Source organism: Typopeltis vanoorti, chromosome 3 (assembly GCF_054136105.1).
Source record: "Typopeltis vanoorti isolate ZY-2024b chromosome 3, IOZ_Tvanoo_1.0, whole genome shotgun sequence".
Classification (NCBI taxonomy): domain Eukaryota; kingdom Metazoa; phylum Arthropoda; class Arachnida; order Uropygi; family Thelyphonidae; genus Typopeltis; species Typopeltis vanoorti.
In genome coordinates, this window is record NC_143551.1 from 2,018,188 (window position 1) to 2,031,702 (window position 13,515).

Here is a 13,515-nt window from a genome sequence, read left to right on the forward strand (position 1 = left end):
ACTTGCGACTGCAGCTGAATTCACCATCATTCCTTACTGCCAAGTAGCGTAATTGTTAATTATTCAATTAATAAATTCCGTTAAATAAGAAAAAAAAGTACAGACAATTACAAGCAAAACAAAACATTTAAGTACGCTAAATAAAATGAAATATAAAATATAACTAAATACAGTAATGAAAACTTAGCTTCGTTTTGTCTTCCACTGTTATGCATTCGATTCCGACTTTAACCAAAATATATTATATTGCGACAGCAACTAACTTCCAAAAAACAACCACTGAAGTACACTCATATCCAGAGAAACAATTTAGCACTTAAAAACGTAGAAAAACGGGGGGAAAAACAGATTATTCACCAATTAAAAATCACTTTCTTCTGCACAGCTCAAATTCACTGCCACTTGCTACGGCGACACTCTCTTTCTAATGCTCACCTTCATACAATATCTATTACAACAGTTATTCAATTTAGTCATGGAATCTTGCAAACTTGTAGTGGATTTATTTAGAAGTATAACATCGTCCGCATAAAGCAAAGGGTTGACATTAACATCTCCAATTCTGATATCATGTTTAATACCACTTTCCTTCATAATGTGATCCATATAGATAATGAATAACAGAGGGGATAATGTACATCCTTGTCTCACACCAGATTTAACATTAAACCATCTTCCTGTACATCCTATTCTAACTGCTGACTTACAACTCAAATACAGACTAAGTATTGCTTGATATAATGCCCCATTGACACCATATAACTGTAGCGTATTGAATAGCTTCTCTCTTGGTACCTTATCATGTGCCTTTTCCAGATTGACAAAACTTAAATACAGATCTATGTTATATTCCCATGCTTTCTCGACTATTTGTTGTAAAGTGAAGATCTGATCCTGACAGCCTCTATTTGGCCTGAATCCAGCTTGTTTTTCTCCAAGCTTTTCTTCCACAATTCTCAACCGTTTCTCAAGTATACTTGCATAGATCTTGCCAGGAACACTCAGTAGGGAAATACCTCTATAATTCTCACATTCAGTTTTATTTCCCTTTTTATATATGGGCACTATTAGAGCTCTACTCCAATCATCGGGAATTCGTCCCTCTGTCCAGGCTTTCTGAACTATGCAGTGCAGCCACTGTAAGACTTTTATACCACCATACTTCAGCATTTCTGGTCGAACATCACCTACTCCTGCTGCCTTTCCACATTTCAAGCCTTTGATGGCTTTTTCTACTTCAAGTATGGATATGTATTCCTGACAGTATGCCTGTTGAGTGTTTTTTGCCACTGTGCTATCACTGCTTGTTTCATTTAGCAATTTTTTGATAATTACTCCATACTTCAAGGATATCTTTTTCTCCTGTTTTCATGTCACCTTTATCATCTCTGCTTTTACAGCACTCTTTCCTCCATTTCTAAGCTTCTTCAACAACCTCCAGAATATTTTGCCACCTTCTTGATATTTATTTTCTATATTCTTGCCAAAAAATATGAAATAATAAAACTAGCTAAACAAAAATGACTTTTGTTTAGCTAGTTTTATACAGTGTTTCGCTTTCTTACATTTGTCTCTGTATTCTCTAAGAGCAAAAGCTGACTTATTTGCCAGGAACTTTTGATATGATTTCTTCTTTTCCTTCACTGCCTCTTTAACTTCCTGTGTCCACCATGGAGTCCTGATTTTTCTATCCTTGCAGACAACCTCACCACATGCCTCTCTGGCTGAACCAATCAGGGTTTTCTTCAAGGCTTGCCACTGAATCTCCAAGGTTTGGTTCCTGTTCTCAAACTCTTTCATGTTTTCTTCAATAATCTTTGTGTATTTTAGTCTACAGTTCACATCTGAGAGCTGCTCAACTTTTATTCGCTTTAAAACTTTTTTTTTTATATGTTATTATTTTCAATATGAAATTCAATTTTATCCTGCTCAAGACTAAATAGTGATTGCTTCCAATTTCAAATCCTCTGTACACTCTGGTGTCTTGCACCATGGAGAAAACACCACTATCAGCAATAACATAGTCAATGAGACTTTTCTATTCCTTGCCTCTTCTCTTCATGTGAATTTGTGCACATTTTTATGTTGGAAAATTTATTCTGCAATTTATATTTTAAAATGAATGTTAAAAGCTATCATTATGGCATATTTTTTATCTTCACTTTTTTATTTAGATCAGAAAGGGCTGCATCAAATCCCACACAACATGGAAAAGTAAAGTATTTTTGTCGTCAGAAAGGTCATGGCTTTATTACACCAGCATCTGGATCAGAGGATATTTTTTTTCACATTTCAGAGTAAGTCAGTTAACTTTATCTCTGCTGCATGTTCTGTTTTTATGTAACAAATTTCATTTTCATTTGATGAGTGAGAGAAACATTGAAGGAATTTTGAACTCTTAATTCCTTAAGGGCATAGGGCTGGTTGGTTTGGATTTGATTATTATTACATGAACACCTTCAAGGAGTCCAAAGCCTCATCGAGGAAGGGTGCCTACTCCACAACTCTGTCTTTACCAACTTCAGTGAACCACATCTTCTACACCAATGCCATCTGCTGCCCACCACCACCACTAGTATTTTCAAAGACAATCACAAACATCCATGCCCAAGGCAGGATTTGAACCCAGAGAGTGGGTATGCTAACCACTCGGCTAACCTACTCTACTACTCTCTGTCTCTACTAACTACAGCAAACTGCAACTACACCAATGCCATCTACTGACCACTACTAGCATTTTCACAGACAATCACAAACATCCGTGCTCATGGCGTGATTCAAACTGCAGCCTTTTTGGCTGGAGAGTAGATATGCTAACCCTCAGCCAACTAGGCTGGCATTAGTGTATGTATAGACCATGAATTACTGATTTCCTACATAAAATTGTTTAAACTTTAATTTCTCCTTTATAATTATGAGAACAAATTAGAGAATGGAATCCTATTCCTCACTAACCTCTCTAACATTTGAACAACAGCAGATGCAGATTGGCCTATTATTTTCAGTCTTAGTCTTATTCTCCCCCCCCCTCCATTTGTGAAGTGAACAATTTTTCTCATTTTCCACTCCTTTTGGGACCTGTCCTGTAGAAAGACTCATGTTAAAGAGGTGTGTGCCCAACATGCCATTAATTCCCTAGAGCAGTGTTTTCCACAGTGTGGTATGCATATCCCCAGGGGGTATGTAGAAGGTCACCAGGGGTAAGGAGGTGTTTTTTGAATTTCAATTAACTTTTTTTTTTTACTTTTATATTTTTGTCAATGTATTGTAACAGATATGTACAGGTCTGTTCTATAATTCATTTTTCAATAACTAAACAATCTGAAGGAAGTGAGTAAGAAAGGAATGTTTAGGCAGTTGAGCCTGGCAAGTGCAAGAAGAATGATTGTTATGGGAAATTTTAACTACAGCAGTATAAATTGGTAATCAGAAGCTGCATGTAGTAATAAGGGAATGGGATTTTTGGAATTCTTGAGGGACAAATGTCTTAGGCAACATGTAGCAGAAAGAATGTGAGGTCCAAGAGTTTTGGATTTGGTCATATCATCAGAAGAGCTGATTATAACTGAGATGGCATCTCTGCCCCTCCCCCAGTTGGAGAGAATGATTATGTAATTTTCACATGGAAGGTGAACGGACATGCAGGAATATCAAAGAGAAAGTATAAGTATAAGACAGGTTGTAAAATCTGCTGTGCCATTGTGAATTCTTACTTATTCTTCTTCTTTGTTCTCTAAAATTTTCTTCTAGATATGTTGTGCTTAATGAATTTATCTCTAACACTTGAATTACCCTTTTTAAATTAAATATTCTCTCTGGGCCAATCTTTACCTATAAGAATGATGCTAGTAGATTAAGGACAAAGGGATTGCTAATATCAATACCAATTCCTTTGTTCAATGCTGGATCTGATTCCTTTTTCGGATTCAGGAAAAATTTCTATTATCCTGCGCCACACTGAATCCTAGATTAACAAATAGTGCAGAATCAAGGAACCAGAACACAGTTTAGCATACTATCTTATTTCACTATAACTTATTTATGCAGTCGTAGCCTCCCTATTTAACTTATCTCCTGCTGTGGTCCGAATTTTATGAGAAAGTGCAGTAGAGAAAAAAGTCAGGCAAGGCAGCAGTTAAACTTAAAAAGCAAAACATTTAATTACAATTGAAGCATGTTACACTTTATGAATGTACACTAATAAAGCAGTCTACAATTTCTAAGGAATGAGCATTAATTATTGAACCTCTCTATCTTTATCATAACCCGCAAAACAAAGAACTTCATAAACAGTTTACAACTTCTACTTGATAGATCAAACATACTCCTCTATATTCTTCAGTACTAAAGGACATTTGCTAATTGAATTTCTAATTTAGCTCCACGTGCTCTTACAATAATTCTTTCACTAAAATTTCATAATCACTCTACTATAAAAAGAATATTATCTCTAGAGTCCTTCCTATAATTACAAACTTTCTTCTTATACACAATTGCTTATAAAAACATAGGCTGTACATTACCAACTGCTGGGGAACTGTTTGGCCACTTCACATAGCACGACTGGACAATCATTTTCGATTCCTAGTTCATTCTGCTTTTTCTGAGGCATTCTTCACGGGTCCACGCTGTAGTTATCTCTGCTGCCGAAAGTAGGCATATGTTGTTCTGTGGTCAACTGGCACAACATCGTAATGATATCTCCGGAAATATTGGAGATTTCCTTTTCCGCTGGGCTGATTGCTGACCGGTAAACTTTCAGGAATTTCACGGCATAGTTCCTCAGTCTTTATCTCGAATCCGTGTCGAAAAGCAGGGGACGAGAAGGAGCCACGAGTAGGTTCCAACACACCAGAGCACGAGTCCAAGAGCATAAGAGTAAGAGAGCGTTTTTGGCGCTGCAGCGACTTTTTAAATCACACGCTACTGATTTCTTCTATGTCATCGTTTTCCTCCTCCCATTTTTCCATCTACGTCACCCAATATGAAATGTTAGCGTGCTCTTCCGAGTTTGTGGGGGGGGGGATTGCGTGCTTACCTAAAGGGTACACGTGTATTTGTGGCACGTGTTTAGATTCCAGCCTTTTACTTAATGATTATCTTTTCTCCAAGCAATTTGTAAGTACTTACACAAAAGCAGCAAGGTTTAAGAATTTAAGCAATTTACACTATTTTACCTTATAACACAAAGTAGTGAAAATATCCTCAATTTAGTAATACTTTGATAATTTACAAGAAATTAGTATGTCTGATATATCACTATATGTTTCAAAATGCAAACCCATGTTAAGTCTGTAGGAAACGTTAATTAATTTAATTTTAGTTTCATTCAGAACCTAACAGGTGATTATAATAGTCTTAGATATCAACCTGGGGTAGTTCCATGAAGAGAGGAATTGGAAAAGGGGAGATATCATTAGTGCTAGGGAACTTGTGAAGGAATATTTGATGATGATGTTCAGCCTGTATTTTCAACCCACTACAGGGTGAAGGCCTCTCCCATTGTGGGAGGGTTGGGTCGACTTCTCCCATGGTGACCCAGTCCATCTTGGGAGAGTGTATCTATACTTGGATGAATGAATGTATTTCATTAAGATCCATGCTAGGCGTGAATCAAACTGTGATTCGAACCGGCAGCCACTTGGCTAGAGAGTGGATACGCTAACCATTAGGCAGGCGCAGGAATATTCGTTATCAGCAATAGCAAGCTGTATACTGTGAGTGAAGAAGAGAACACAATTTGGTGTAAAGAGGATGACAAACAATATCAAACAGGAACTGTAGGGAAAAAAAGAGGTTATGGAAGAGATACAAATAGTAGGTATGTTGATTAATTTTAACAGTACAGATGAGAACACAGACTGATAAGAAAATAACTATTTCTTAACTTATTGCTAATATTACTCTGGTATTCTATCCAGTATCTTCAGAGCACAAAAAAGTTTGTCACAGTATGTATGTGAGACAACAACAATCTTGTATAACAATGGGACTAGTTTGAACAATTGTAACATATAATATAAACACGTGACAAACTATTTAATAGCATCTCTGATACAACAGTTAAAAAAAAAAATTCATCAAAGTTAAAATCCAACACCAGAGAAAATTTGAAATTCTCCAACAAAACAATGCTACATAACGACCGCAATTACAACAAGATCACATCATTGCGAATTTATCATCGTTAACCTTAACCAAAGAAGCCACTAGTGTGTTGAGTCAAGGACACAATTTTGCCATTACTTCCAAGCAAATTCCAAAAGCTAAAATCATGGCTTCTGTTGAATGGGGGAATATACGACCTGCCTCCAGCAACAGCCAATAACATTAGTTTAGATGTGGCCAACACCCTAATCCATTATAAGCCTCCCAAAAATAATATCCCACATCAAGAAATCATTGCTCTAAAAGAGCTACACAATAATAACCACATTATCATAACCAAAGCAAAGGGAACACAACTGTGGTGATGGATTAAACAGAATATGAAAGCAAAATGTACACACTTCTACAAGATCAGTCAACATACCCAAGTATAGATTGGGATCCCACCAACTTGCAAAAGAATAAGGTGTGCAAATTATTAAAAAAAAAAAAGCCACTTCCTGTCCTAAATTAACCATAATTAACTCAAGCCCTTCCACATTAAAACACCTAGGATATATGGAGCACCAAAAATTCACAAACAAGGTACACCCTTACACCCTATTGTGGATAGTATAAACATTCCCACGTACAAACTTGCTAGACATTAAGCTAAGCCACTAAACCAATTAAGCTAAACCACTCTCACAAACAATTCTCCCTGCTTTGTTAAAAATTCTACTCATGTAAAAAGTATTTTAAAAAACCATACTTTAAAAAGTTCAGACATAATGGTGAGTTTTGATATCACCTCACTATTCACAAATGTACCACTAATTGAAACCCTTGATTTTATAAAGCCACACTTTCCCCTGATATATTTGAACTATTTAAATTCACGGTACATGCAGGTTATTTTATATAGAAAGGGAAAATATACAAACAATTAGATTAGACAGCAATGGGCTCCCCCAGCCAACTTCTACGTAGAACACTTGGAAAAGCTAGCTATCAGTACAGCCACTCTCAAACCAAGGCTTTGGCTACACTATGTTGATGATGTGCTTGCTATTTGGCCCAGACACATTGAATACATTCTTAGCGCATTTAAGTAGCCAACACCCAAAAATCCACTTTACAATGGAACTGGAGGCTAATGACTGTCTGTTCTTCCTGGATACACTAATCACACGTCTTCTAGATGGTTCTGTATCAGTTTCAGTTTATAGAAAACTTGCACACACAGGGAGATATTTACACAAACAATTACACCATCACCCATCTCAGCAGTATGGTATCCTAAAAACACTAACCCACAGAGCTAGAGTGATTTGTTCCAATGACAATGCTCTCACTGCTGAACTCGCTCGCTCACTTACATCACACCTTCTTGGACGATAGCTATAATCCTCATAAGATAGACAAAATAGTAAATGCTCCCCAGAAATCCACCCCCACTGTCTACCACAGAAGACCACAACAAAACTGTCACCATCCCATACATTAAAGGCACATCTGAAAAGATATAATAAACATTCATTTTATGCAAATTATGGACTCTACAACTGTGTTATAAATAATTATTTTAATTTCCCGATGCTTCGACCTTCATAGTAAGGTCATCATCTGGTGTATACTCTAGATGATGATCATAATCAAATCATTGTCTCTTCAGCATACTGTGTGAAATGTAATTTAGCTTGTCTCTCTCTCTCTCTCTGTGTGTGTGTGTGTGTGTGTGTGTGTGTGTGTGTGTGTGTGTGTGTGTGTGTGTGTGTGTGTGTGTGTGTGTGTGTGTGTGTGTGTACTCCAGATGATCCTTAATATGAAGGTCGAAACGTTGGGAAATTAAAATAATTATTTATAACACACTTGTAGAGTCCATAATTTGTGTACAATGAATGCTGTCCACCGTGTAACACTAAAGGAAAGGATATAATAAACATCAACTATGCACCACATTTAAACAGTATGTGAAATTGGCAACTCTCATCTGTTCACCCAAGGACAGAATCTCTTCTTTATCACATCCATGAGTCTATGAAGTACCCTGTTCATGCAATCAAGCTTATGCTTACTATGGACAGACAGGAAGAACTATGGACATCTGCCTCACTGAACATAAAAAATACATCTGGCACTATTGCTATGGCAAGTCAGGTCTAGCAGACCGTGCTTTAGATACCCTTGCAAATAGGATCAGTTGGAAAAAAAACAAAAGTGCTCCACAGAAACATTTATAAGTCAGAGAGCTTGTTCTTGAAATCAATAGACTCCTTGAAACATACTCCAAACTTCAACAAGTATGGCTGTATAAATTTCCCAAAGATTTGGGAGACAGTCATCTTAAGATCTAATTAATACCTGCTTTCTCTCCCCCCCCCCCTCTCAACATACATGGCTTCTAATTAGGACTTTATTCTTTGTATTATTCGTCACATACTGTGACAAACTGTTTTTGTGCTCTGAAGATGCTGGATAGGAATACCAACGAAATATCAGCAACAAGTTAATAAACAGTTATTTTCTTATTAGTCTGTGTTCTCATCTATACCGTTAAAATTAATCAACATGTACGACAAAAACATAAGCCATTCCACACGAAGGAGTGGATGTGGAGAGCAGAAGAATATAAGACTCATGCCAGGAGAGTGACTAGTATGGTAAGGAAGGAAAAACTGGGATATGAGATTGGTCCTGATATCCAAAGAAAATCCTAAGGAATTTTTTTGCTATGTGGCCAATAGGAAGAGAAATGATTGCAGAAGAATGTTATTGTTGAAAAAATGGGAATAGTGACTGATGCAAAGGGCATAGTGGAATTGTTCAATGAACACTTTATTGGGTTATTTCATCCTGGAGAAGTAGGTTTTAATACTAGAGGGATAGGGCAGGGAGTTCTTTCATTTGATGAAATGGGGGAAGAAGCGAGGACAAGAGCCATCCCTGGAAGTTATGAAAAGAATTTGTATGCTAATAAATCAGTATTCAATGAAATGCATACATTTTTTTTAGAAAATACAAGAAATAAAACCTATCTTTGCTCCAGCGATTCTACTACCAGTCCTGCACTGTTGACACATAGCACTACAAAACATCATCCAAACATTGATTGAGTAGTAGAGAAATCTCATAAGAATGTAAGAGAATTTATTGAGCTGTTGTAACAAAACTTTCTCAAGCGGCAGATGTAAGAAGAAACTCCAGATCAAAGACTGTTAGATTCGATCATAGTATCAAAAGAGATCTGTTTTATATTACCATTAGTTGGTGGCAGTGATCATGCCATACTACTGTCGGAAGTAGCCATCCATATTGATGTTCCAATTAGGAAAAGTTACATTCTAAACTACAAATCTGGAAATTATGAACATCAGAAGAATACTATATTTGGTCCCATGATATCAATTACTGAATGATTACGACATTATTGCACAGGAAAAGGTGCTTAAATGACACATTATCTGACCCTAGAGTTTGAAGAACAAATAGTCTGGGAGTGAAATAAATGTGTAGCCTTGTTAATTAAATAACCGATCCATAAGAAGATGATGATGCGGAAGAAACATCTAATCTGATTTTCCCTTTCAGTTGTTTCCAACTGTAGGTGACTTTGTAGGCATTGCCCCACAAAGTATTCCTGGTGAGATTTTTTACAGGGTAGTTCACCATCACTTTCCCCAACCGCTCCATTTTATCTGGGCTCAAGACCGGCATATGGCTAGGACAGTATTCATCACTGTAATCCATATGCATTCACGGGACCAGTTTGCCTGTTCTGGGGGAAGAAAACCCAAGTTTCCAGGTGAAAAAACCCCTACCTCTGTATAAGACCAGCTAACTCACCTTTAGTCGAAAGAGACCAGATAAAGATTCTTCCTCACATCACTGACTGGAATCGAACCCAGGTCTTTCTGACCAAAGGGCTTTGTCTATACTGACCAAGCTATGGAGGCGCCAAAGGAACATCATGAGAAGAAAAAGAAGAGTGAGTGGAATTATGAAACATATAAAGTGCAGGCAAAAAAAGTTTTGAATTCTTTGGAAAGCTAAGTTGCAGTATGAAAAGAGTTGGGTGTGCAAGCTAGTAAGCAACTCAAAAGAATCTTATTGTTATGCTGCAAGTAAAAGAAAAAATTAATATGGAAGAATAACTTTAGTGAATGCAGACAGTACCATTGTGTCCAGAAGCAGATGAGATTGTTTAGGTAGTGAGTGCTCACTTCACTAACATCCATCAACCAGGTCTATGTAACATGGTTTATAGTGCTATCACCATAAAGAGATAGAGGTACAGAGAGCAGGGTTAAAGAGCTGTTGAATAACCTAATAAGAATTCTGCAATAGGGAGGGATATCATCATGTTGCTAATATCCCATTAGAGAATTAGAGTAATGCTAAAGGAATATTAAGCCAATTTGGCTAGGCTTTTGACATGTTTGTATAACTTGACTCCTATTTCAAGAAAAATTTCACAGCAGCCAAATCAATGTATGATGCACTATCTGATCAAAAATATCTGGACACCCATATGTGGTAGTGGATATAGCTATATACATCACTTTTATTGCTCATTCATAGACAGATATTAACAGTAAAATGGGCTAAATTAAAGAGCTCAGTGACTTTCAATGGAGTATACTATTATAGGATGCCACCTTGGCAACAACTTAGTTTGGGAAATTTCTGCCCTTCTACAGTTGCACTGACCACCTGTAAGTAATGTTGTTTTGAAGTAGAAATACCTAGGAGCAAGAAACAAAATTGCAGAATGGTAGGCTACACAAAATCAGAAGTAGGACTACCAAATACTGAAGCATGTAGTACAACAAAACGTCTGTCCTTAGTTGAAACACTTCTTACTGAGTTCCACACTTCACTATTTGGCAGTCTGACGAAGGATTCTGGGTTTTTATCATATGCCAAGGGAACACTATCTACCTGAATATGTTTTCCCGACTGTGAAGTTTGGCTTAAGCAGGATCATTATCTCGGGCTGTTTTTCATGGTTTGACCTGAGTCCCCTAGTTCTAGTGATGAGGAACCTTGATGTTGCAGCCTATAATAACATTCTAGACAATTCTGTGCTTCCAGCTTTATTTTTGGTGAAAGTTCTTTCCTGTGTCAACATGAAAACACCTATCCACAAAGCAAAGTCTGTGCCGGAATGGTTTGATGAGATGTGCTTTGAAGAACTTGACTGGTCTGCACAGAGCTCTGATCTCAACCTTATCAAATGCCTGTGGGATGAATTAGAACATTAGGCTGCAAGCCAGGCCAAATCGTCCAGGAAATTCTTGGCCGCCTTTCATAGATTGCCACTTGACAAGCTGGTAATTAAATTGGAACAAATGGGATTGGATTAGAGATTGTCTGATAAGTATCAGCATGTTGTGTCTGGGGGAGCAATATTCCAAAAAAGGAAAGTCACTAGTGGTGTGCCTAAGGGATCTGATTTAGTGCCATTGTTGTTTTATTTGTATGTAAATGACATTGGTAAGTGCTTTACTGAGTGATATACAGTTGTTTGCAGATGATGTAAAAATTGGGGAGCTATGAGGAGTAGAACAGATGTTGTAGCCTTGCAAGAGGACTTGAATAGACTGGATGAATGGGCAAGTGTGTGGGGATGTCAGTTCAGTGTAAGAAAGTGTACAGTTTAAAAATTAGGGAAGCAGAGATGAGATGCAGGCTATTGGTAGGGATATCTTAAAGGAAATGAAAGATCTGGAGGGCAATGGTAATAGTGACCTCGAATTTAAGAGAAAGGTTGCTAAAATTGCGAGGACAGAAAAGTGGATTATGATATTGATGTGGAGAACTGACATGTAGAAGCAAGGATGATATGATCCCATTGTACAAGGCTTTGATCAGACCACATTGATTACTGTGCACAGATTTGGTCACCTGGTTTTCAAAAAGGATGATAGGTTGTTGGAGAGGGTTCCAGGATAATTGACTAAGTCAGTTTTGGGTTTCTTGGATGTGGAATGTGAGGACATATTGACACGGTGGATAGGAGGGGGGGGGCATGATTGAGACATATAACTTGGTATAGGGTAATTACCAGATTAATGTGGAATAGATTTTTCATGGAATGGTTGGAGATGGGGAAACAAGAGGTCATCTCTGGAAGCTGTATAATGATGGGGGGGATAGGTTTTTTTTTGCATGAGGAGTGGTGATGGTGGATGACTGGAATGGATTGCCTGAAAGTGTGGTAAGTGCAGAGACAGTGAATGCATTTAAGTCAAGGCATGATGAGCTGTGTATGTGAAAATTAGACCTTTTGCAATGAGTCTAGTGATAATAATAATATATCTTATAATTTAACAAGATTCATTTTGTTCCTTCAGCATTGATGGAGAATATGCTCCTCGTCCAGATGATGAAGTATCTTACAAGATATGTCCAATTCCTCCAAAAAATGAAAAACTGCAGGCGGTGCACGTAGTGATCACAACTTTGGGACCAGGTACACATGAGCGTTGGGATTGTCCACCTTCACCTCATTTTGATTGTCCTCGGTCACATAATGTTTGAGGTGTATTAAGCTCAGCTACTGTTTCTGTGTTTTTCTTATATAATTATATTGTGCAAAGGAAAGTATTTGAAGGCATTACAGATTTCTTTGTTGGATATAGAATGTTTCTGCACAATAGTGTTGCATTAATTTCACTTATAATAAAAAAAAAAATCATATACAGAATGTTTCCAAAAAAAAGAAAACATTTAAGCCTTCTCTGGTTACATAGACTAAATAGTTGAGACCAAATGTAATTAAAAAGTGCACTAAGATATATTAAAAATAAACTACAGATTATTATTATTTTTTATTTTTTTGAAAGAATGGGCTGGATTACTGTTCTGTTTAGAGTGTTTTATCTGTAAGCAAAGAAAATATGTTGCTGTGGTTAAAATTTTATCTAGTTTGGTCTAAAACAATTAATAAATATAAATGAAAAATTACTCTCAGTGATAATGAATAAAAGCTACATTTGAGTAAATGTAAAATTGTATCTCAGTAATATTCAGATGATAAAAAGCTGTCAATAAAAAAAAAAAAAAACTGAATATTGTACTGTTTTGTTAACTGTTTATTCTCTAGTGCAGTATTTCTCAGAGTTTGAAGTGAGCACACTCTGTTAATGTGCTAATAGAGTTGCTTTCAGTAGAAATAATGTAAAATGCTGGGCTGTTTCTCTCCCCCCCACACACACTTTGAGAATTCATTGCCTAGATCTTTCTTTACTATACCTCACTTTAAATTGCTTTACTTAAATGTACGGTTTAAATGTCATATTTAAACTGAAGGGTTAATGTTTTACTGTAGTCAGTTAATCACAGAGCTTTGTCATAGCATTGTGACAGTTTAGAAAATAACACACCTTCCTTGAAGAAAATAAGTTATAATTTATTTTCAGTTAT

General features: G+C 36.8%; 1 protein-coding gene across 1 annotated transcript in view; it reads left to right on the forward strand.

The window, feature by feature from the left end:
• LOC150107861 (calcium-regulated heat stable protein 1) overlaps positions 1–13,161 on the forward strand; it is a 154,285-nt gene extending 141,124 nt beyond the window's left edge. The window contains exons 3-4 of the mRNA XM_090415383.1: positions 2,175–2,297; positions 12,444–13,161. Of these exons, the coding sequence (XP_090271509.1) occupies positions 2,175–2,297; positions 12,444–12,630 (310 nt within the window). The 3' untranslated portion in view covers positions 12,631–13,161. The remainder of the gene's footprint in view (positions 1–2,174; positions 2,298–12,443) is intronic.
• Positions 13,162–13,515: the final 354 nt, after the last annotated feature.